This window comes from Anopheles moucheti, chromosome 3 (genome assembly GCF_943734755.1).
Source record: "Anopheles moucheti chromosome 3, idAnoMoucSN_F20_07, whole genome shotgun sequence".
Classification (NCBI taxonomy): domain Eukaryota; kingdom Metazoa; phylum Arthropoda; class Insecta; order Diptera; family Culicidae; genus Anopheles; species Anopheles moucheti.
Window position 1 is genome coordinate 82,364,672 of NC_069141.1, and position 24,808 is coordinate 82,389,479.

At 43.7% G+C, this 24,808-nt stretch overlaps 1 protein-coding gene across 1 annotated transcript in view; it reads left to right on the forward strand.

Moving 5' to 3' along the window:
• Positions 1 to 234: 234 nt before the first annotated feature.
• Positions 235 to 24,808, forward strand: part of LOC128303061 (uncharacterized) — a 51,926-nt gene continuing 27,352 nt past the window's right edge. The window contains exon 1 of the mRNA XM_053039914.1: positions 235 to 362. Within this exon, the coding sequence (XP_052895874.1) occupies positions 276 to 362 (87 nt within the window). The 5' untranslated portion in view covers positions 235 to 275. The remainder of the gene's footprint in view (positions 363 to 24,808) is intronic.

Here is a 24,808-nt window from a genome sequence, read left to right on the forward strand (position 1 = left end):
TCGGTAGCTACAGAAAAAAAATAGCTCTATCGATGGGAGTGATAGTGTTGAAAGAGGTGCGATTAGTGTAATTCGATGGGTAAAGTACGCAATCCAAAGGGCTCTCGGTACGCGTGAGACGGCAAGTACGGTACCGGTAAATTGAATTGATTCTTGAGCGTGATCGTGTGGGTCAAGAGGGAACGAGGTTAAGGAGATTTAAAGAAGGATGTAACACTGTTTAACACGTTGATTGTAAGTGAAAAGAAGCACGAAAAGGGCGAGTCGGCGGCAAGATGGCGTACGTTGTTTGGCGCGTGCTTTTGAAGCAGTACTCAAAGGTTCGGCTGGGCATTCAGAGGAACCCATCGGTGGAGGATGAAGTGAGTTTGACCGTTTTCTTTTTCAGCATTCTGGTTTCCTCAATCGTACTACGTAAATATGCTTTATAAATTTCTTAATTAACTCTTTTGGATCTGTAATCAGTCACTATAAACACAAAATCATCAATAATTTAAAATGGCAGTTACGATTCCGGTTAGTAGTTACATTCTCAAGACAAACTGGAACCGTAGCGAGTGACCTAAAGTATTCAGAATTAGCGGTATAAAATCTGATTATAAACTTGTCAAAACAGAGACTCTTCTTCTAACCATGACCCAAACGACACATGAACATTCTTCAATCATCCCCATAAACGGATACCGGAAGTCTGTCCCACATTTTGCGTTATTTCGCCGTACGCTTAGTTGATCAGTTCAACCGATTTTCGAAAGCCATCTGAAGACGTATCTGTCTCTCACTCGTCAGTACGTCGTCAGCGTGCTCCTCAGCTAGTCCTAAATAGCTAACGTAAACGACAATTATGGCATATATTTTCTCTTCCACCAGTCAATTGCTGGAAAGAGGCAGAGGAGCGTGGGGGTGTGCAATTAATATGGCGGCAGAAGTTTGCTTCCGAAAACCCATAACCTAATATCCAATTTCACGGCCGTGGGCACCCCGTAATGCAGCAACGCATGAGAGGATTCCCCGCAGTTCGCGGTCCAGTCCAATGGCGACGCTCATTTCCGTGGTCGCATGCGGTACGGTAATGTCCCGCGAAAGAAAGCAGGACAGTGGGCAGTCGACGAACAGAGGGGAAGTTGGGGTGGGGTGGGAGAAAATATTAGATGGAAAAGCTTACGCTTTTGGTGGTCTCCCGGGTGCGTGTAGTACAGGCTTTGTACACTTCTAGCTGGAAGGGAAGTCATCATGATGGAGACCCTGCGACCAAAGTAAACCACAAAACATTCCAACACACCCCCTATACGGGTGGACACCAAATGTGCACTTTCCCGTCCGATCGGGCGCAATAAAAAGTTAATTTAAAAAAAGCAACCCATCCACCATAGCGCAAAAATTAGGAATAGGAAAATATGGTGAAATAAATGCTCTTCTCTCACACGCGGTCCATCTTCTGAAGCACAATCGGGTGTCTTGTGCGGATGTGAGAAGATGCTCCTGCTTACGTGAGATGAGCGATGTTAGGGCGGCAAAACGATCACCCCATCCAATGGTAGATCAACGTGCCCAGTATGCTATTTGTTTGCTGTCCCCAAAAATGGAACCGAAATCATCTGTAACGTTCAATTTAAGGCCACCTAATGACTCACGTCCCGGGCCACCTAATGGGCGTCAGCCTATAAGGGGATGCGCTAGTTCATGATTTCGATTTCGTTCGGTTTTTCTGTTGGGTGGTGGAAGAAATTTTATCATTGTGTCATGTTGGAACCGCACAAACTAATGATGTTAGCTAGAAAGTGCGGATGTGAACTTTCAGTACCACCCAGGGTGTGCGTCGCTCCATGTTCAATTTTTGGTAATGGAATAAATTAAACTAAAATGCACCACAGCTAATCGATATTAGTTGAAAATTGATATCTTTACATGGGAACCAAATTAAGTGCAAATGAATTTATTTAGAATTATTATGCTCGATTTTTACAATACTTAAAGACGAATGCATTGAACTTTAAGAAAAATATAAACAGAAATTAAATAAAAACATTTATTTCGGAGTGGGGTGGCCCGGTGGGCGTCACACGAACGGAGTGGACCAAAAACCCATCCGGATCAATCCCCCGTACGCAGGACTGCTAAAGAGGAAGAAGATTGATTCAGGAGTATCAAATTTTCTTATGCACCCTTGTTGACAGCTATTTACACTTACTTGGAAAATCGATTCCTTTTTAATAATAAAGGTGTGACCGCAAAACAGCTCATCCACCAACACAGTATGGTCAGTGTAATCGCTTGATTTTGATTAAATTAGCATATTATGGCATTTTTCCATTACGCTGATAGACCAGAAATAGAAGGGGAAAAGAACACCCCTTGGTGATGGCAAGAATTCAAGAGCACCCGGTGGATCATTCCAACGCCACATCATGCAACACGGCCTGGCAGTAGTGTAGGGCCGGGCATTCGTTATGCAATAGTGTATGCACGATAAGTGACGTATGACAATGCTGCATTAGGGTGTAGCATCGCAGGGAACCGGTGGCGTGCAGGTGGCAACGGGATAAAAGGTAAATTATACGATTAAACTCGCTTCAACTGCAGGTCGACAACTCGTCCATTTCGTCACCGTTGGCCTTGGGAGCTGGTTTTCAATGCTACTCGATCAATATGCAGATTACCGCGGTTCGCGTGCAGTACACAATTGTACAATGTGATGGAAAACTATTTTCCGTAGCAGCGCGGAAGCAGATATATCGTTGTGCACTGCGGAGGGACGTGCGATGAGATAAAGAGGACACACCACGGGCTCCCTGCCCAACCGAAAACACACACATACCGGACACTGGCGTACTGAAGCACTAATGGTTGTGCTTCCCTGCACCGGTACGACCAGGCCAAATAGAACGGAAAGTGTTCCACACCCAAAACGATCGTCTTGAATTTCACTGAACCGTGGAGCTGGAGCAGAAAAGACCTGCCGCAGGGGGTGTTGCCGTAGTGTTGCTGCCGCTACTTCGTTTTACTACACATCAATCCCATCATCGGGCTTTGCAGTTCGCAGCGGTACGGAACGCATGGATGTGTGGTTCGATAGTTTTTTGCGAGCCGGTGGTAAAATGGGGTTGGTCACTCCCGACGAAGAAGCCGCCACAGTCGACTTTCGAGGGAGGCAAGGCTCCCTAATTGGACGCAGTTGTCCGGTGCAATCCTTTCGGAGGGGTGTCTTCTAGACCGACGATGTGGGGGAACTAAACCTATGTGTGATGGGGTGGGGGGTAGGCGATTTCATGGTGCTTTCTTTTTTGCAAACCGCTGCCGCGGGGTTGAGGGTGCATGTGCATGTTTTTATTTTGCCTTTTCACGCAACCCACCATGAAAGTCGATAATGGTTGTGTTGGCTATTTTATGTGGAGCAATATTGGATTGTTGTTTTGTAAGGAACGGTGCTGTATGTGGGTTAAGAATCTGTTAGAGTACAGTTTGCAGCAACAATGTTAACACGAAAAGGTTTCTTTGATAAGAATAAAAAATTGCAATAATATCTGCGGTATAGCTGGATGAGGTACCGTTCAAAACGAAGTTTGGGTAAAAGTGGATGATTATTATAACTATTTAGGGAGATTTCATACCCTTTCTATACGTTTTTATTGGCAAAACTCATAATTTTCTATTATGTTTTTATAATCGTTTAAGCGCGGCCATTTATCATGGCCAGACGTACACACCTTCAATTTCCGGACGAGTGTAACTGTTACACCTTACCTATTTTTATTGCTACGTCACCATGCAATGTGTTTAGTGTGGGCTGACAAGATAGTATTAATCAATTCAAACAAGTGAATCAACAACACACCCAGTCTAGGGGGTCAAATCTCATGAATATGATCACTCTACCATACGGCACTGTTCTGCTTCCCCTTATAATGGAAATTTGAACCGAGACCGTTGGTGAATAAGATCTAACGACATGGCACGAGACTATGGAACCTTTCGACTGGCCATAGTGCCAAGAATGTTAAAACTCACAGAATGCTACTCGGCCATTAGGCATGTCTGGTCAAGTTTTAGGAAAGACTTTAGAGTAAAAATGAGTAGCTTGGGTTAAATAAAATAAAATTGTTAATTAAAATTGACTAAAAACAACGTATTCAATAAAAAAAAGCTGATTGCTGCGCAGTGTCGGAAAATGTCGGTTTAGGGAAAACAAATAATATTCATCAAAAAGATGATTGAATGCGTATATTGATTTGCATATTTTATCCTTCTAGATACTTTCTATTTCTGCACTAACATTCGTTAGTTTTCCCAGCACCATTTCCCTCACCTCATCAAAGGTTTCCCAGGCCCGATATTCTTACGCCCCTTCAGCACACGGAAACCTCACGCTAGTTGGGAAAACAAAACAAAAAATGGAAAGTTTCGCCGATATTTTGATAAACGAGAGAAATCATGCTCAAAACGAGCAGTGATCGCATCACGATTTATGATAATGAAGCTATCGATCGATTTTCGCACATCGCCAACCGTTTTGTTTCGTGCCGTGGTGCCGTGCCCCGATCAGGGTTAGCGGTAAAGCAGAATCTCCTTTCGCTTGCGTTGTGTTTCCCTCCACTACGCGAGTGGCTTTGGTAGGAATGGTTGTTGTTGTGCGCGAATATCTCGCGGTCTGCTCTGGTCTGCGTCCGGTGGTGTTGAGTAGTGATCGCTGAAATGTAGGTGAGAGCACCCCCAACATCGGCAGCATCGCAAAACGGATGCCCGGTACGAGTGCTTTCGCGTTTGCAGATCTGTCTTTAAGTTCAATGGTCAAGGGGAGATGTTGGTGATGTGGTAGAACAGACCCATGTTGTTTGTGACGCCTTAGAAAGGCGAGGAACAGGAACCGCTGGGGGGCTCACCCGGGGGAGATAATTTAGTTGCGAGCCGACCCGGTTGTATAAATGCGTGCACCGGCACATTTTGCGTACCCCAGTGGAGCACATTTCGTAACCGGGGAGTACGAAGTTTTAATGGCATCCAGAATGGTTGCGTTCTTAGAACGGTACCATATACAAACATTTATGATCCGTCTTCCATCGCACCGGCAGGGGTTGGGGATATATATATTCGCCAGTCTTCTAATGGGTCTAGCCCTATTTTAGTATGTCTTGTGTTGCTGCTTTTAGTGTGTCGTCCGTGCTGGGAAACCGTTCTTCGATCGGCGGGGCGGCGTTTATGGTCACTGGACACGTGAAATAAATGCAAAGTTTAGGGAAAAACGGTACCCATAAATCAATCGCGAACATATTCATTAAGATAATGAACATAAACGGTTCGGGGTTTGGGGGTCGATTGGAGTCGCTGGGGCATAATCGTAAGCAGAGCTAGTAAGCGCCACCGTTTGTCTCCCAGTTTCTCTACCCTGACATCGCTTCAAAGCAGCAAACGCCAACACCGACAAAACAGGCTCAGAATTGTATGTTATACGATACGTTTCTAGGTGCAAATATTCAAAACGTTTTGTTGCAAAAATTGCCCTTTGAATGTTTCATCCGACGACATCCGACTGGTGCGACTGACCCGCGCAATGATATAAATATTGTTCGCCGTGCCCTTAATTGCCGCCCCTTTTACTCGCGAGGAGGCAATTTAGGGCAATTTTATCAACGCACTCTGTTGTTTAGGTGTGATCTAGGGTTTGGTGTTAATTGTGAATGAATGCATCACCACAGTACCGAACAGACGATTATCTGCGGCACAGTGAAGGTTGGCCTGTACCGGTGAAAGTATTGTGAAACGGTAACCCAAAATTCAGAAATCAATCATTTTCACTTACACTGCACTTTGCTTATGGTGAGCCAGTCGTAGCAAATAGATTTAAAATTGTGTTTGATAAATAAGATTACTGGAAAATGCTGCTGCTGAAGGTGAGCTACGTATCATATCGCACAAACTGTACCAACCGAGTATCGAACAACCGAAATAACATTATTTGGCAAAGGTGTAGGCAATAAAGCAATTGTAAGCTAAACGTTTCATCATCATCTGCATGCACATCATCAACGTTGAATTACGGGCGTTTCGACGCTTCGTTTAAGGGATTTAAAGAAAATGGTTGCGAGCGGTAATCGACGTAACGTACCGGTTGTAACATCAGAATTGGGAGAAGAATGTGCCTCTCGTTGCGCGGTTTGCAATGCAGTCGTTTTCTTTGTGTGCTGGATTAGTGCGGTGTTGATTAATGCCTTTGCAGCGTGCCAACAGGTTGGCCTCCATTTTTTTTTTCAGTAGATTACGATACAATTAACCCAATCCGACAAACGCGTTGGGCCATATTTCGACAGTTGCTTTGCTTTATGTCGGTGATTTTCGTACATATCGTTGTCAATTGTAAAGGTAGATTGTTTGTCTTCTATCGTGCGGGTGTGTTTGGGGGTGTGAAGAAAGGTGCACTTTTTCCCAAATATTGTGGTACACGAAAATTTAATGAGCTTTTCTTTGGTTTTGTTGTTTATACGTTGGACGAGATAAAGCGATAATAAGTAGCCTCTTTAAAGACCCTACCAGTAAGTAAAAGACAATGAGTTTTGGGTGTGTTTATTTATTTTTTGTGAGTTATGTAGCCGCGTCTGACCTTGTCACCTTGTCTTGGAGATGAAATCGTCATCATGCAGGGAGGGGCTCATAATGGCGAATTGGATTATATTAAATGCAATAAATTTTATGAGGTTTTGATAGCTATATTGTACCCAAAATAAAGTAATGCTATGAATCATTTCGTTGAGGTGTGGAAATCCATCTTTAGAATTGCCTGTCATCCGTACAAATGCTCACTGTGCATGCGATTTACACCAAGCTTCTTGTTCTGTTCCTCTCAGAACGGTCTGTTAGGCAATCGTTTGCAATTTGTTCTCATCTTGCCTAGAGCGCATTATTGCGTTGGTTGAATTTGGATAAATGGAACGGCTTTTTGTTTGCCATCAGCAAACTCCGTGAAATATGAAAAAGAATATGATGGTTTATTTGGACATACCGAAAAGGGAATGTCCCTTTCCTGGTTACACAAATGCGGTAAACAGCAACTACGCGGTGGCTGTTCCCTAAAGGAAGGGCATGGGAACCCAGATCGAAAGCGTTCTGTGACTCATACGGCTGCTACTGCTGCTGTTGATCATCTGGCACGATATAAGCATATAACTGGAGCACTGGAGAGTGATCGGGGTTTTGCGAAACGGTTCGCAAGGGCAATAGGGCAACTCGTTGGCAATCGGTGACAGGGCAATGAGCATTAGCTGCCGCATGCGCACCTCTAGCCGTAATGTGCCAACAAGTGGCCGCACCGTTCTTGAACCTAATTAAGCGTTGTTCCGATCAGTCATCACTGTACAGGCGGGCGGCATTTGCTTAGTGTTGTTTTGCTTAGTTCCGATCGGCACCGACAAAAAAAAGTCCCACTAGTTCGCACCCTTGCCTGAAATCGAAAGGGAAAGGTGGAGTCGTTACGCTGATTTACTGCAACCGTTACTGTTAATTACGGTGCCAACAATGGTGTACTGCATCCGCTCGGGAGCGTTTGTTCTCTCGCTGTGCTGTGCAGAGCGTGCGCAGGAAGCTCGCGTGTCCGTAAATCACGCACATAAAAACACAGACACGGTGCAAACAAATCGACGATGAGCTTCTTAACGATGCAATAAAATCGATATGCTTCGGGCAAATTATGACGCGATCGTATCGTCATGAGTAGTGAAAGGATGCGTTAAAAAGAAAAGCTATCGTTGAAGATTTCCCTTTCGAGGAATTACTAATGATATCATTTAAACGAGAAAGATGATTCGATGTTTTGTAAGTTTGTATTTGAAAAAATATTTGTAATCACCGAGTATGAGCTAAAATGACATTTATTACTTACGATTCGTTCACATCACTGTTGAAAAAGTTAATAAGTTGGCTTCTTACGGTGCTATAGTTGTTTTTATATTTAATTTACATGAAAACAATGTTTTCACATAACGAATAATAAATCTATTTAAACTATTAATATTTTAGGAAAAGAAGCAGTAAGTTAAACACTTGCTGATATTATTGTTTAAAAAAAATAATTATAAAAAAATGAATTAAATTTTGCTTGAGTACTTTAAATGATCATAATTATAATTAACATCCCAAAATGAATGTTAGAAAGTATTATTATTCATCAATATAAGCAATATATTTAAAAATAATGTTAGGAGAACGCAAAAAGTTCAGTTCAATGATTGTTTTATGATAACCTCAGATTTTAAAATATGCAACAGTATTACAGAAAATACAATAATTTGAGCATTTTCTGTTCAGGAAAATTCCATTCCTATCGCAAACCCTGCATTGAGCAAAAGAGAAATTAAGGGAAAATGGAAGAGACAGCAATAGAAGCGCTTCTTGAAGCTTTAAGCTCGATGGAGAAGAGCTTTCTCTTATGATTTGCTTTTGATTCGAGCATAGAGCATTGTGGGGCAAACGTACTCATGTGCATAGAGCTATGCTATACGTTAAACACATAATAAGATTCATACTAATGTGTTCTTAAATACATTCGAATATATTTGCACAGTATAACAACAACATATACATAAACGCGAGCGTTGTACTGCCAGACCTTTCTCTACAGATGGCGCAAGTGCTAGGAAAGAGATTTTTGGGGGAAAACAAAAGAAAATTTATTTTTCTGGATATTCTGTGAAAATTCTTTATTGCAATGTCTTCGGTTAATTCTACTGATTGGTAATTGATGGTCCCAATGATTTGGGAACAAGAACGCCGATCTCACAAACGATAGAAGTAGTACCAAGTATCTTCCCGAGCGTTGTTTTAGGAGCTAATTCAGACATGATAGACCAAGAGTTTCCCAGATTGTAGTTGTATGGAGATGGAGATAAGTTTTATTTAGCAAATTATCATTCGATTATATCTTTATTGATTGACCGTCAATTTGGGTCTACCATAAAACTAATAATGTTCTATTGGTTGATGTTGATGACAAAATAGTAGTTCGTGTTAAAATTTAGTTCTCGTTGATCCAAGAATAAAATATGCATATACAGATATTTTTGGTGCAATATAAATATAGATTTCACCAAAAATATCCAACCCACGGGGCATACATTATGAGTGGCGACCGTCGGCTCTCCCCGGGGGTGGGATATGATTTGACAATTATCGGCACGTCGTCGCCTCCATTTGAATGCAACATTGTTGACGAAAGGGCATTTAGGGAGCGAGCCGCTGGCTTATAATTGGCATCGCCCAGACCCGGCAGCCCATGCGGAGGCCCCCATTTCAGGAGGTTGAGAATCAATTTGATCTTCCCGCCCGCAACGTAAGTCACGTGCTTTTAACCGGTGTGGTATGGCGTACGGGGGGTGAATGCCGAAGTCAATAAATTATGCCATTTCGAATCCGAAAAATCGGGGTGGCCCAGTGAAGAAAACAAGCGAGAGGGAGAAAAAAAAATGGATCGCGTAACGTTTCGCAACTTTTCCATACGATCGGCCCCGTGGTAACGATCGATCACGATCACGACGAAAAAATAAGGAGCGAAGCGCGGGAAACTGTTTTGTTTTCGCTTTTCATCACCCTGGTGCGATGAGGAGCCTTTTCGGTGTTTCCTGGTTTTTCTCCTAGGAGATCCTGCCCTTTTGCCACATTATGGGTGGTTATTGTTGCGTTCGGTTTAGGGTTGCTCCGATGCACTTATGCATCTATTGCTGCACACTTTTCCCTCCCTTAAGGTGTGTGTGTGTGTTTTGCACTCGTTTTGAACCCTTGCCAGTGTCCCGAAAAGATTCCAAACTCCTTACCGTTCGTCAGACGCAGACGATCATCGGTACTGGACATGCGAGATCGAGATGATCTTCCTGGTTGCCATCTTTCAGAAATGGCGTAGGGAAAGAATGCACCCCCAGTGGGGGGGGGGGGGGGGGGGGGGGGGGGGGTAAGTGTGTCAAATCGGGAGTCAACGCGTGGTGTAAGTCGCGGTGGAGTCAATGCAAACATCATATTTACCGATGGCAGTCGATTCGCGTGCGCGCACCGACGTGACGTGCCGTGGCGTTTGGCACATCTTCGACGCACGGCGACTCCGCACGGCATTTACACATGCTAACGAGCTTCGACAGGCGGACATGAGATGTCAAGCTGTTACGCGCCAGTGTGCGGTTCGTATGGTGGCCCGTCTTGGGTCTGGTGCTGAAGGGTCTTTGGCGTTTGCTGACAGATCCGCAACTAGCGCTGGCAGCGCATTCTTGGTCGTGCGTGTATCTTCGTTTGTCAATATGACAGATCTTAACGAATTGCCGTTGTTAGGTGTGCAGCCCCGTTCTTTTTCATTGTTGGCAGTCTTCCCGTGGCAGGGAAATACAAAACCGCGCACAGTAGTGCATCGGCACCCCCCGAGCATGTGAATTCCGCAACAAAATGCAAATTCAAGCCGCGGAAAATGGAAGGTTGATGAGGCGACCGATGGAAGAAGGCATTTCCTGTACACAAGGGCAGGACACAATAGCTTCTAGCTCTTCGGGTTAAAAGTGAAAGCGAAAGCGATGCGTTATAGAATGGTCACTTTGATTAGGTGCGCAATTGAGCTTTGCGGATCGGATATTGTTTCACGGGAATTGTATGTCAAGTGATGGATGGATATTTGTTTGCTTTGTTGCGCACAATACATCCGACAATGAAGGTGACTTTTTCCTTTGTGATATTAGATGCCATAATTGGTAGCGGTGCAACGGATGACTTCAACAACATGTGATCATCAGAAAAAGGTTAAAATGGTTAAAACGGTCCTTTACAACCTATTATTTAAGGGGAGATTTACAGTCAATATTTTTGGAAGAGCTAAATATGATTTTATTCCATGCTTGTTGAAGCTTAAGTTGCCGATATTTTCTTGTTTCGGTCTGAAATTGAATGAAGTGCGCAGTACAAGAATTTCTTAATTCGAAAAAATTTGGAAATCTGCAACTTTCGAAGATCTGGGAACTTAAAATCAGATCAAATTGATACGATTTTTGATTGAATTGATTTTTGATTGAAAAATTTATTTAATACTAATGTCTTCAACCTCAAATGTATATTTTTGATTACTTATTTCATTTTATTTTATTTGGTTTGGTTTGGTAGTTACTATTTTATTGATATATAACTTCAACAACAGGACGAAAAGCACAATCAAGAGTTAATTTATCGTTGTAAATCCACTTCATAAAGTGTAAAATAATATATCAGCACTTAATTGTAGCGAAGAGAAAGGAAATCCCATACTTTATTTGATACATATTTCGTACCGGTACGATTGCGAACTGCTTGCAACACCGTTCGCAAGATCCGGTTGCAAACGAACTTTATGATCGCGCAAACCATTGACAGATCCTAATGGATTCGTGTGCGTAAAAGTAGGTTTGAAGGTTATGCTGCTACGTCCGCTTTGCGCAGCCCCCATCCTTTATCGAAGGGTCATTAAAATGTAGAACAAACTATCGCTTTCCACCGGAGGGAGCCATCGTCGCCGTTTGCCGGCTAGGCATGTTGCATTTTCGCCCCCGTGCACACACAACCCCGTCAGCGAGCGCACCAGGCGGGGCGGGGACGCATTTTCCGTGGCGGTCGATGTCCCTTGCTGCTTTCGCCTATCGACGGTAATTCACCGGGCTGCCACGATCGCTTGCGCCTGTCCGATGAGCTCCGATCATTTATTATCGCTCGACCCGCGAGATCGAGCGAAAAAACGGTGGCAAGTTTGGGCTGTGAGATGTGTGTCTTTTTCCCCCCTTGGCGAGTGCAATTTTCCGGTCGCTACTGTCGCTTTTCACCGTTCCACGCTGGGGTGAGTTTAATATCGCCGACATTCGGCAGCAGCAATCCGACGATAGCAGCGAGACTCCACTGCCCGCGCTCTATCGTACACATGTTCATTTGCGATTGGGAGTCTTTTTTTTGTTGGGGAAGGGGCAGAGGGAGGGGGGGGGGAAAGGGGGTGGAGGGTGCAGGGAGGTTTTGATTCGCCACCCCGGGAACCGTTTGCTAACTGGGTCTGGAGCGTTTTGCAACTCCCGGAGCGTTGGCCGCCGGAACTGGCCATAACTCACTGCGTATCGTTAATGCATTTTTGCCGCACAGTTCGACTGCCACCTTTTTTTGCCACGCGGGGGCAAGCAGCAAGGAAAGGACACGGTGTAGGCAAACAAACAAACCGAAGCAAAATTCTCCTGCCTGTGTTCCCCCAAACCCACCGATGTACCAGATGAGAGACAATGCGGCGTGTGCAATGGTTGCAGTCTGTTTTTTTTTTTCATTCTGTGCGAACGAAGGATCGTTCGACCCGACATACCGCTAAGCGCTCAGCGTCGTTCATTCATCATTAGATGGCCTAGATTTATGCGCGAAACCTTTGGCCGCGAAAATGCAGCGGGGGGTGCTGCGGTGCGAGTAAGGCACCTACGAAGGGCACTGCACAATCGATACTTGGGTGTCGACGGGTGCGATTATTTTTATCCCTGAGTCAAATGTGCGAGCGCCCGTCGCGCCTCAATCGACGAACAATGTGTTTACCTCCTTTCTTCGTGCGAGACTTTCATTAAAAAGTTCGGTATTTTCCCATCGGCTTGTGCGCACATATGCAACAGTGGGAATGCATCTGTTCGGTAGCTTCGTTGTGAAACGGTGATTGAATCATGGGGAAAACAGTTGGTGAGAATAGCGACAGTGAAGCGGTGAAGTGAAAATTTGGACAAATCAATAATCTAACGTCATTTCCAAGATGCTAAGATATTCCACCGTAAGTCATCCATTAAGTATGGACAAAACAATTTCTAAAAGACCGTTTCGGTGTCATCGTTAAGTACACAACAGTAAGATCTACGGGATTTCCCATAGTAGGCGTGTGTGTTTTTCCTTTCGGTGCAAAAACGTGGACACGAATCCAACCTGATCCATATCAACCGTTGCTGCCACCCTGCCGTGTTTTGTTTCACTCCCCCGCCGATGTGATCATCCCAGAAGAGACTCTTGGTGGAGGTAAAAGTTCTATGTTTCCCAGGGAGTTTTCCCTTTTTTTCAAGGGCCCCTTTTTCAAGTTTGCACGTTGGTGGTCAAAGCCGGTGAAATGGTATATGCATCCGTGTGGTATGAATGGATTGCCATTGTTGCCAATGCACGAAACTTCCATGCATCGACGATCTCTCTGTCTGGATCACCGCATTGGCCCATTCGGTATTGGCTCGTTATCATTTCGAACCCATAAAGAGGTTATGATGTGCATTGAAAATGAAGTTTTTCTCAAAGAACCCGTTCCGATCGTACGGGCGTAGAAGAAGGTTGATTTCGATTTTCTTCCTTGCACGATGGGGCAAATCGTGAGAATAGAATTGAAAGTGAAAAATCTGAACGATCGCTTAGGGAAAGGTAAAAAGGGAAAATATTTTTTGAGGTCTTCTATGAAATTTTGTGATTTATGCGATGTGTAGAATTTAGTTTTGTATATGTAAAAGAATAAGAAACTATTCCTTTGGGTAGCTATTTAAGATATGTTTTATATTACCTCTTATATTTTAATAATTATTATATTTTTACAACAAACACTTACTAAAGTTTCCATTTCTTCCGTCGTATCCCACATCAATCGTGTACCATAAACGTTCACCTCGCTCCTGAACGTTGCTTTTCCGTCAAATCATAAGCCGTCGCTAGTGGCGTGTCAGTCAATTGTCAGAATTAGAAATCTTCGCCTGCCAACGGTTGGCTCGCGGTTTGTCAGTTGCTGCGCGGTCAGCTTCCGAAAGGCGCTTCCGAATGCGTGCGTGCAACCAGATCCAGAACCGTGCGGTCACCTTCTTCTTCTGGGTCTTTGAATCAGACGGTTGCACTTTCTGTTGACAGCGAGCAAAAACGGAAGGCTTAACGTTGATATCTAGTACCGACCCGGGATGGAATGGTTGGTTGGGCGCTTTTGTCAAAGGAAAACAATAATTCATGTCATGTGCCAGGTCATGTACCGGAGTCACCGGACAAGACCGGACAGTCAGCTGATGGCATTGGATTTCGCTTTTACGTTGTGATTGGAGCGTGCGGTGAATTTTAAATAGCTTGCCGATTACTTGACCTTTTCCATGTTTTCTGCTCACTTTCGCTGATGGGATATTGAAGCTGAAAGTGGAACATGGACAGAGGAGGAAAAAACACATGGAAATAGAGCAGACGTTGTATTAAAAATTGCAATAATTTAAGAATTAGCTGTCATTGAACATGGTGATGTGTTCTAAAAGCATACGTAACCATAACAGTTTCACGTGTCCAACTCTCTTCAACTTTCAAAACTCACATTAACTCATAAATCATAGTTTTTTTTTTGTATGTTCTCGACCAGTTGTTTATGTAAGCAAAAAATGAACCAAGTTACCAACTTGAAACAAACAATCCATAAAACGTGCCGATAATTTTCTTTCGCAACCGTCATCCTGGCACCAGTCACAGGGACACTAATGTTGTCGTTTCTCGGTGGAGCGAGCGGCACAGAAAAAAAAAACACGGGGGTGTGTTATCGAGCAAATATAGAACCGAATTATCCCCGGCACGAAAATGACAACCGTCGTTAGGGTGGTGAGGGAAGGATTCTACCTACATGTAACACTAACCTTCAAACGGTGTGGCTTTCGCGCGGTTAAATTTCCATCGTCCAAACCTTGACTACAGTGACACAAATCCCGGAAGCCAGTAATCAGCAGCTGTTAGCTAATGAAATCTGCATTTGTTTATGTAACGCACGGGTTTTTTTTTGTTGCTCTAAATTCAATCCCTTTAATGTTACCTTTAATGAGAACCTTACCAGTAGCGTTGTGTAATTAAATGAGCTAATAAAGTGTTGAATTTTCATCCCATAATGAAGTTCACTGCTTGACATCGTTGCAGTGTTCTTCTTCGAACTTCCGTTGATGTGAGGGATGCGCCTGCGCGCCAACTGAAAGCTCACTTTGAAAGCTTCTCCATCTGTCAACCCCTTACTACGGCAAGGAAAAACAGCACGAGTGTTGGAAAGCCTCGGTAATGGAACCAACTCAAATCATTGTTACCGGTATTTTTTCGCAGGACAGTGCATCTAGCTCAGGGTACGGAAATAATAGTCTGTTTGTAAAATAACGTTGTTCGGTTTATAAAAATATGCTTAAAACATGCATTTAAATTGTTGTGTCAAACAAGTGTCATATGAGTGGAGAGAGTGTTAGAAAAGAGAGCGAGCAACTGATCGACCTCTAAACGTTAGCGCTAAAACAAGATATTGAAAAAAAAAGAAATCAAACCGAATGTTTCCTTCTTAACGTTGTATTTTTCTTGGTGTTTTTTTTTTCATCTGGCATGCGTAGGCTTTTGTTAACAGTTTTGATAACGTCACAGAATCGAAACGATTAAGAAACAATCTATGTTGTTTACATGGTGCAGTGAAAAGTGTATGCTGTTCGATTCGTTGTACACTATGTTCACCCGTGAACGTGGAATTGAAGAATTTAGATATCTGAATCTAGAAGTTTATATACAACATAAGCCTCAATCTGCGTAGAAAAGGATCTCAGTTGTTCCCATTTTTTTGCAAGACGTCCGTGACACACCTTTCCGTAACGTGGTGGGCGGTGGATGGAATAATTTCAATTTATTGCGTATTGTGCGTGACGTCGGTAGCGGTTAGGCCCGGTTCGCCTACTTCCACACCCAGTGCGGCTGTTTTTGATGAAGCGATGGTGAAGTTAGTTTATTACAAATCCTTAGATTGTTTGCCTCACAACGCTTTACAAGCCCTCTACGGGGTATAAAGAGTCGCGAATTTGATTGCCAGCCAAGCGAACGACATTGCTGCCTGTCATCGATAGCGTCTTCCGTTTTGGAGGGTTTTTACTTCAACCTTAATGTGCCAGTGGTAGTGTGAAATTGTTTTGCCTTGCGGTAAACATTCCAGTAGCTTCGAGCCTGGCAGATGTGTTGGTGGTTTTATGATGCGGCGCATTATGGTGGTTTCATCTAGAAAATAATGATACGAAGATATTAGCTGTATAAAAATGTTGATTAATCGTTAAATGAATGTGTGAGATTGCCAGAGAGTTCGTGTGTTTATCGTTGCAAAGATCTTACCTCGGTATGGGTGTGTGTGTTGGTGTTGTTTGATACAAAAGTGACGTGGAGAGAATCAAATCAAATCATCCGCTTGGGCGTTAATACTGGATTACTTTTTCCTAAGGTGTGTTGTTATTAGCGTAAGCAGAGTTACGTCCATTTTTATCACAAAACTGTCTTAAATTTAAAGATTTATATTAAATATGAACAATATTTTGTTAATGAAAATATTTTCGATTAGGCAAATAAGTCAGATAAAGCCTCACATATTAAGAAAAGGACTTAAGAACAAATTTACAATAAAAAATGAAACAAATCTTTAAAGCCCTGACTACTTCATTAAACGACAGGAAGGTACGTCAGCACAGTCTAATACGAAGGATGATTGCACAACCGTTGGACTATCGCCTCCATTACCGTACAAAAAGTTCCTGCGACACAAACCAGAAACTTTTTAAAGCTTTCCACTTACCACTTGGGTACTCTAACGAAGCGATCGGAGGGTGGCAGTTGCTGTGTCTCCGTACCAGCAGTGTGGTAAATCGTTCCTACACACGTGAACCATTTTGCACGTTGCGTTTTTTCTGCCGCCTTACTCTCCCCGGGACACAAGTGTAGCTAGGCCCTTCGCGACATGAATACAAACTGCCTTTCATATACAAGGTGTATTGTTGAATATTGAATTAAAATGGCTTCTGCTCGTTTGTTTTCCAGCGCTCTCTCATCCTTTTGCGCGATGGGCAGGAGAATGACGGTGGCTAAAACAGACGCTAAGCAGGGTTCTATTTTCGGCCCCAGCGCTGTGTGTCGAGTCGAGTGGTACAACCATTCTTCGGCACACCATTCGGGCGATGGAAAGGTTTGATTAAAACCCATCATCAAGATTGGATCGCTAAAATATGTATTTGGCGAATAGGCGGAAAAAAGGGAGAGTGTTGTCTTTCGCAATGATGATTTGCCTTAGTACGATCGGGCGTTGCTGTACACCCTCACGGATCATCATTTAATAACGCATGTTCTTAATAATATGTGCGATGAGTCATCATCAGTCTATTGAATGGAGGTGATTAACATTTTTTCCTATTCAAAGTTGCAAACAAAGGGTGAAATAAAAAAAAAGATGACGTAAAGCAGAAGGCAACAAATACACTGTTGCATGATGTGTTTGAAATAGCAAATAGAATGAAAAAGAGTCCTTGAAATTCCTGGAATACGTTTATAATTGTGATTGCATGTCGTTGGTGATATTTCCCATGCCATTGCGACAATCGTAATGCGAAGGTTAAAGGAAATTGTATTTGCTGGGAACCGTGTCACTGGAACCTGGAGAAAAATACCTGCAAATAATTCCTCTTGAGAATTTTAATGGACGAAAGCGTAATTCTGTTGATAAAATTATATTTTTCATCCCCTCGCAAGGGCTATATAAACCTCTTCTGAATTTATTCCCTGAAGCAAACCTTCTTCGTCTAGAAGGAAATGAAAGTCTGTTGCTTCTCATCCGGTGTGCTCACACTAGATCCGCAACAAAAACAAAAAAAACTCCCCAAAGGTTTGTCACCACCCTTTTTTCATACCTGTAAGGCATAAACCGGCAAAAGTCAGCAACCTCACGGCGTGGGCTCGCGGGCGTTCTCGGAGGAACCGAAAAGTAATTTAACTGTCTGTCGACGATTGCAATCGCCCGAACACACACCGTCATCGTCGTCGTCGTCTTCGTTTGCACTGGAATGCCACGAAACCGGTGCACGGTATTGCACATCCAGCCCCCGGGGGTCTCTAAACGATGCTTCTAGACACCGGGCGAAAAATCGATGCACCCCGGAGTCAACCTGTCTGGATGCAAAAGGGGAGTAAATTTTAATCTCTCCAAGCGGCCCACGGACTCCACGGAACCTACCGCAACATGCACCGGCTTGACCCAGAAGAGGGCCCGCAAAAAAAAAACGCAAGAACCACGCTCTGTCCGAGTTTTGCGGCAGGTAATTCTATTATGTTCCTCTGCGCTTTTCTGCATTTCTGCCATCGTGTGTCGCAGCGCTGGTAGAACAAGGACCCGGTGTCCTGTGCAACAAAACTACACACACAAGCTGGCCGAAAGCGAGGTGAATGCACCGGGAATGCACCGTTCAGTATATCACTGTGTCGACAGTTTAAATATGGACCATAGTTTTGGGGTAGCTTAGTTGGTGCTTTTCTGTTTTGCACTCGATGTGCGCACAGCGGGGATGTGCGTTTGCGTTTGCAGTGATAAATCATTGCCGAGTCGTCGAGTGGAAATTGTGGGGTTTAATTTAACGCGCTTCATCTGTGCCGGGAAAGGATGAACTTTTGATTTACGGCGATTCTGGTAACACTTTCCGTATGGTTTGCTGGGCAATTGGACCGATTCTGGTGTGTAATTAGAAGAACCTTTTAATGCGAAACCGGATTCTATATTTAATTATTTCCGCATTGCTAATTCTTTCGATGATCGTAAAAAAACAGTGCCAAATAGGGCTTTCAGGTCGTGAATGAATTTCTGGAAAATTTTCTGCTGATTATATTGTTTTGTTTTTTTTTTGCAAATTGATGAGCAGTTTATATAAATTTAGGTATGTAAACAAAATATTGGGAAGGATATTTATTTGTAGAACTAAATTATTCTATCAATTTTGTAATGTCTAAAGCTATTGTAACATTTGTATATAGGTTTGTCTAAATTATTTCGTAATGTGCAGAAGACTGATAACTGAGGAATAACTTTGAAAGCAAATTTAATAAAATTTTCGATAGAAAAGCTTACGTATACCAAGATATATAGCTTATACAAAGTTGTCCGATGGTGAGGAGCAAAATTCAAAGGTATCACCACTTGAATGTCGCGTCATCGTTGGTGGTCTATGATACTACACTTAAGTCATCGACAGAAGCATCATCATCATCATCCGTTTTGATCGTTGCGATCCACCATCGCGTCAGGAAGACAGGAAGCCACGCGAACCATTGCGAAAAAACTCCCTGTTACAACGACTGGAACGACCCATTAACATATGTTAATTCGAGTAGTTATTGGCAGTTTTAAAGCGATGAGAGTTTTTCGCTTATTTGTTCCACGGCACAGGGTCGGCACACATCGTCCCGTGTATGTGCTCACGAGACACTTTCGTACGGCGAATCGATACCTGGCGGACGAAAACCCAACCGCACTCGATTAAGGAAGGATATAAAAGTTTATGAAAATTTCGTGAGCGAATTTCGATCGCCTCGGAAGCCGTTGATGGTTGTATTGGAACGGGGAAGGCATCATTTCACTGTTTTCGACGTCTAGGAAAGTCTATTGATGGTTAACCAAGCCCGGTGGACACGATTCGTGCACGATTTTCGTAAAGATAGTGACCGAAAGGGAAATATGATAGAGAGTAGAATTACCGAAAAGATACAGCATTCGATAAGCAATTTTAGTTCGTTTGGCGCTGTTATACAATAGGACTTCAGGGGGAGGGAGGGCGGTAAATGAGTGTTTAGAGCTGCTAAATTATACTCCCAGTGACAGAACGAAAGAGAAACCTTATGAGTAACGTAATGGGATTAGTGTTGTACAGTGCAAAGTTAAAAGTACTGTAAGTGCTGTTCATTGGCGTCCATAGACGCAAAAGAAACCCGTAGCGCTAATGTACGATAAGGCCTGGCTGCTTCTTATCGAGGCGAAAATTAATTAAAAAACATAAAGTTCATCCGCGAGATTAACCCCCACCGATTCGTTGCGGTTTCGGCCGTTTCTATTAAGATTTTCGATACTCATCTCGCTTATCCTCGCACATCTCTAACCCGGGCCATCGTTCATAAACAGAAGACCGGGGAGCTTAGATTAGGCGCAAGAGGCAAGAAAAGCAACCACTGGGTTGTTGTAGTAGTGGTGGTGTTTTTTGGGTCGTTCGGGCCTGACTGCTGCTGATGCAGTGATGGGAGGGCGAAACAGCGAAAAATGTGCTTTAACCTCCACGGTCAACAGCGGAAGACTCCCGGATAATGATGGCATCGTTGGTTATGTGCGCGTTGTGTTGTGCATGAAGGAGGACGACCGTTTAACCCCCCGAAGCCCCAAAGGAAACCGTGCCAGTACGTCTGACATCATCGGGTTGGCCTATGCTTTCCCGGGCTACTTCTCCATGGCAACCCGTTCCCAATCTCCAGAAGCACGGGATCATGGGGATTATGGTTGCTTTTTTGAAACATGGCAAAATATGAATGGCAAACATATTTAAGTTTAGATTTCACTTTCTTCGATACGCCCGGAGTGAAACAAAAACCACCTCATATTTACAGTACAAAGACACCCCGTACATTGTTGGGAGTTGCGCCCACAAGGGGGTACAATTGCGATTCCATCCATCCACCCGCACCGTTCTCGATCGTTTCGTCGATTTGGACGAGATTGTTGTTGCTGTGGGCTTGTTTGGGTGTCGTACATCGCTTCTTCGCTGGAGCATATGTTCGCAGCATTACTTCCGATCGTCTAATGTGCTTCACGACTTTGCCGATCTTTTGTGTACCATCCGACGGTTGCTAAACGTTGCAATTGTGGAACGCCACTTTTTTTTATCGCGATGCTGTCTAAAGGCCCCCGGTCGGCCCCGCGATGACGATCGCGATGCTAGTGTGGCCCCCTTTTGCGATGGGTGGAAGGGTTTCTGCGGCCAGCAACAGCCGCGCGCGGAAAGCATAGCGAACGGATCATTACTGGGGTTAGCAACCTGCGGCTTTTTGCTCTTTGTCTGCCACACTTTGCCCCTTTATGATTTTTGCTTCTCGGTGCTGCTGCTGTTGGGGTGGTGAGGTCGAGGAGGGGTTTTTTTTTATTTTTTGTAAGTTGAGTGTCCCACCAACAAAATACCGACCCTTCGCTTCGTCTAACAGATGCAAAGGGGAAAAAATGTATGCGAAAAGAAATTAAATTACTTTCCTCCCTTTCGGCTGTAATGCGATCCACCGATTCGGATCGATGTAAACCACCGCTGCAAATCTTCCGGTCCGATCTTCCCCATCGATTGGTTGGAATGCCACCGCCGAAGTATTGACTCCACCGCCGATGGCTTATTATGATTACTGTCATATTATTGTGCGAGATTAGAGCGGCTATTCAAATAAATGACTTCCTTTCGGGATCGTCCGGGTTGTGGGTACCTTTGCGGGGCGATGGTATTGGACGGTTGCGATTGGGCTGGCGATTGGGAATATTCAACTCAATTGATCCGGGTGACCGTGCACACCAAATTAGGAACTTCCAAGAAAAACCCGCGACCGTTGGATGGCCGCAAAAGGCAGTGGGTTTGGTGCGAATATGTGTTTGGTACTGTCTAATCAGATTCACTGTCAATAAGTATGGTCAAAATCGTTACAGATTGGGTAATTTGTAGCATTTCTTGGCGATAAAGTGGGTGTATGATTTGAAGCTTTAATCGCAATTGGACACTTAAATCATATTCTGTGTACTTAAATAGTTATAAAGATTGTTCATCAGTTATTTTGGAACAACTTACTTCGATGTTCGATTTTTTTATAATCTATCATTACAAATTATTAATAACTTTTTAAAGTTTCACTTGTTATAGGAACATGTGAAGAATTTCCTATAAAGTCATGAAGGCATCAAAGCATTTCTAAAGTATTTTAATTCTGACTTTACCAAAAGCTTCCGGATAAGGGTCTTCTTGAATTAAACATCTTTATAAGATGAGGATACGAAACATTTCGCTATCTACGTTGGTCCGACAAACCGGTTTCTCGCTTGCCGTTCTGTTCTTGCCATTACTTCTTCATAAACCCGCCGGTCATACACACTCCATCCCAACATCAAAGTTATCTTCTCATCGATCCTGTACAACATACACGCGGTCGTACCGATCGATTGCTATCGACTCCAAAGGGAACCAATCCGCGTAGGAAGGTTGGTATTACTTTATCCGCTCACCATCATCATCAGCCGGCCCGGTGCGGCTGTTGTTGTGTCATCGTTCTGGCGATATTTATCGAGCGCGATTAGTAATTAATTAGTTTCTCTTTATGTCATACAAGATTGTGCTGTTAATTGTTGGACAAGTGGGAACCTGTGCGCCTTCAAAGTGTGTACCATTTTAGGATCCTTTTCTTCCACGCTGCTATGAAACCGGTTTACGGGAGCAATTTATGGTTTCCTGCATTTTCGTGCGGTGTGATATGTTCCATGAGTTGAATGTCTTGGCTGCTTAGATCTTTCACTAGCGAGAGACGAAAAGCAGTCGGCTTTTGAAATAGGTTAGGAATAGGGAAAAATTGATTTTGTCACGATTCTGTGCACCACTCGATGCAGATGCATGGAGGAGGCATGTTTCAAGAAGGCGTGACTATGCGAGAAGTAGCCACTACTAGGTCACTGGAAGAAAAAGTCATTAATAGTTCGATTCCCTTATTGATTAATTTTCTAAGCTAGGGGAAGACACTCAACAGTGATATCGTTCTGAGCAGTTAAACAAGAGCTGCAAAAAGCTGCAATATCGAGAAATTACATAATGTTTGCCCAAGTGAACTGTAACACTTGCAATCGTTATTCGTTTTGCCACATTCATGCGGCACAGGACATTCCATGATTAAGCATCATTTGTTTTCCGCATTGACTAATGATTCCACTGGATAGCACCGTTCGACTATCCGCATCTGGTTTCCATCGCAGCGCAACCCATCCTGATTCGTTGGTGCGGCCTGAAAGTAGCCTTTTCTTATGTTCCGACACAAATCCATGCAGCGGCGAACAGGGACCGCGGGACTTGCATGAAATAAAATCCGCACAAATTACCCGCTGGTACAGCATGGCCATAGTGCGCTACTGCAACATCAGCCCGTGTGTGGTTGTTGTGCGTGTTACACTGCTTAAGCACATGTTGTTTCTTTGCCAACTTTCCTTACACCAGACCCAGAGAGTGCTCATGTCGTAATCGGCTTGCCCGTACGCGATGTCCAGTTTTATGAGCTTTACTCCCGGGTGATAACTCTTGTTGTTGGCTGTACAGCGAGAACCAGTGCGGCAGGACGCCCCCGACTGGGTGACACTTTGAATTTGTCATAACTTACATGCGCTTATATCGTTCTGCCAACCAGCTCCTTGGTGTTAAGACACGGTTTTTGTGACAATCTGTATCGGTTGCGTTTGGGATTATTCCGCATTCCTGCGGCACGAAGGTAATTTTATTAATGGTCGTTTAATTAGATGAAGCAATTTATTGTTCTATTATTTACTTTTTGCTTTTACACATACATTCAAACTTTATGTTCAAACTTGTGGTCTTAGAATTCTGGAAATTTGAGGTTTTTAGTTAATTGAAAAGATGCCATCATTAAATATATTGTTGAAAAGCGTAAAAAATATCAGCAATTTCTTTCTCCACGGTCACGTTTCTGGGTGCTACTCGTATTTTACGTAGAAGATCGCAAAATGAATTGCCTGAGCAGTGCACTATTGGACACGGTTTTACTGAAATATTGCTCTATTCTTTAGCAGAAGAAGGTGATCATTAGTGCATCCTTTGGCATTGACATGAGCATCAAGAGTTCTTCCATACCGGATCGACCGCTCTGTTCACGATCGCGGTACCTCAATTAGCGAGAACTTGTGTGTCACTCATCCCACATCCTCCCAGTCATCGCCATCGCCACGCTGAACCAAGAACGCCAAAGACGCACCTTCGTGCCGTACTTCCACCGAGGTGCTACACCTCGGGTTGGCTGGAGTCATTCGCACCCCCTCCGGACATTCGAGCCGCTTGCAGCCCGGTTCGTGTGGCTGAATGGTAGCGTGCGGTCTAAGATCATCTAAATTGGACACAGCCCGAGCACCTTCACGCTAGGCGCGATCGAAACCCCGCACGGCGAATGGCGACAAATCGTGATGGCAAAAGCAATGAACGATTTGTTTATTTTATTACTGTTTGAATAATAATTAAATTAAATTAAATCAATACACCCATTGAGGCGGGTTTGAATGGGTTCTCGCGTAAGCTCGTGCTTGCGAGTTCCACTTCCGCTGGCATCGTTCGCCAGGTTTTTTTTTTTTATTATCTGCCTAGCTACACCGACCGTTTCCGATTTCCGCTGGGCAAAAATGAGGTGTAAAACAGCTGTTTCTCCTCACACTACACATCACAACACACACACACACACACCCTGCGCGCACGGAGTTCGGTGATGGCTTTTAGAAGGAAGGTTTGGACTTGGACACTGATAATTGCTCCCGATTTTGTCACACACCACAGCGCAGGCACGATTTTCAATTCTTTAGTTTCACTTTTGAAATTGATCACGAACAAATCGAAACTCGAGTGAAATATACGAGCATTTGTTCGAGGCGATCGAGTGTTGCTGCACAGGACGGGGAGTTCGTTACGAAGGGCCATTTTTCCGTCACTTTCATGTCCACGCGAGACAAAGTTATGGGCTCTTCCGTAAGTACCCCCGTACGGGCACTGGCAAGCGCAGGCAATCAGGAGGCGCGAGTTCTTGTGTTCGCATTCAATTAAACAAGTTGGTCCGGTGAGTGACCATTTTGGGACCACTGTTCCAATGTACTGGTGGGTTAAGAATTTACCCCCATAGTATGGTTGGGGATACAGATTGGGGATACTTTCGATTTTCGAATTTTCGCCACTTTACACCGTGACCACTCCCGGGAGTATTTCAACGGGTTCCGCTTCGGAAGCGT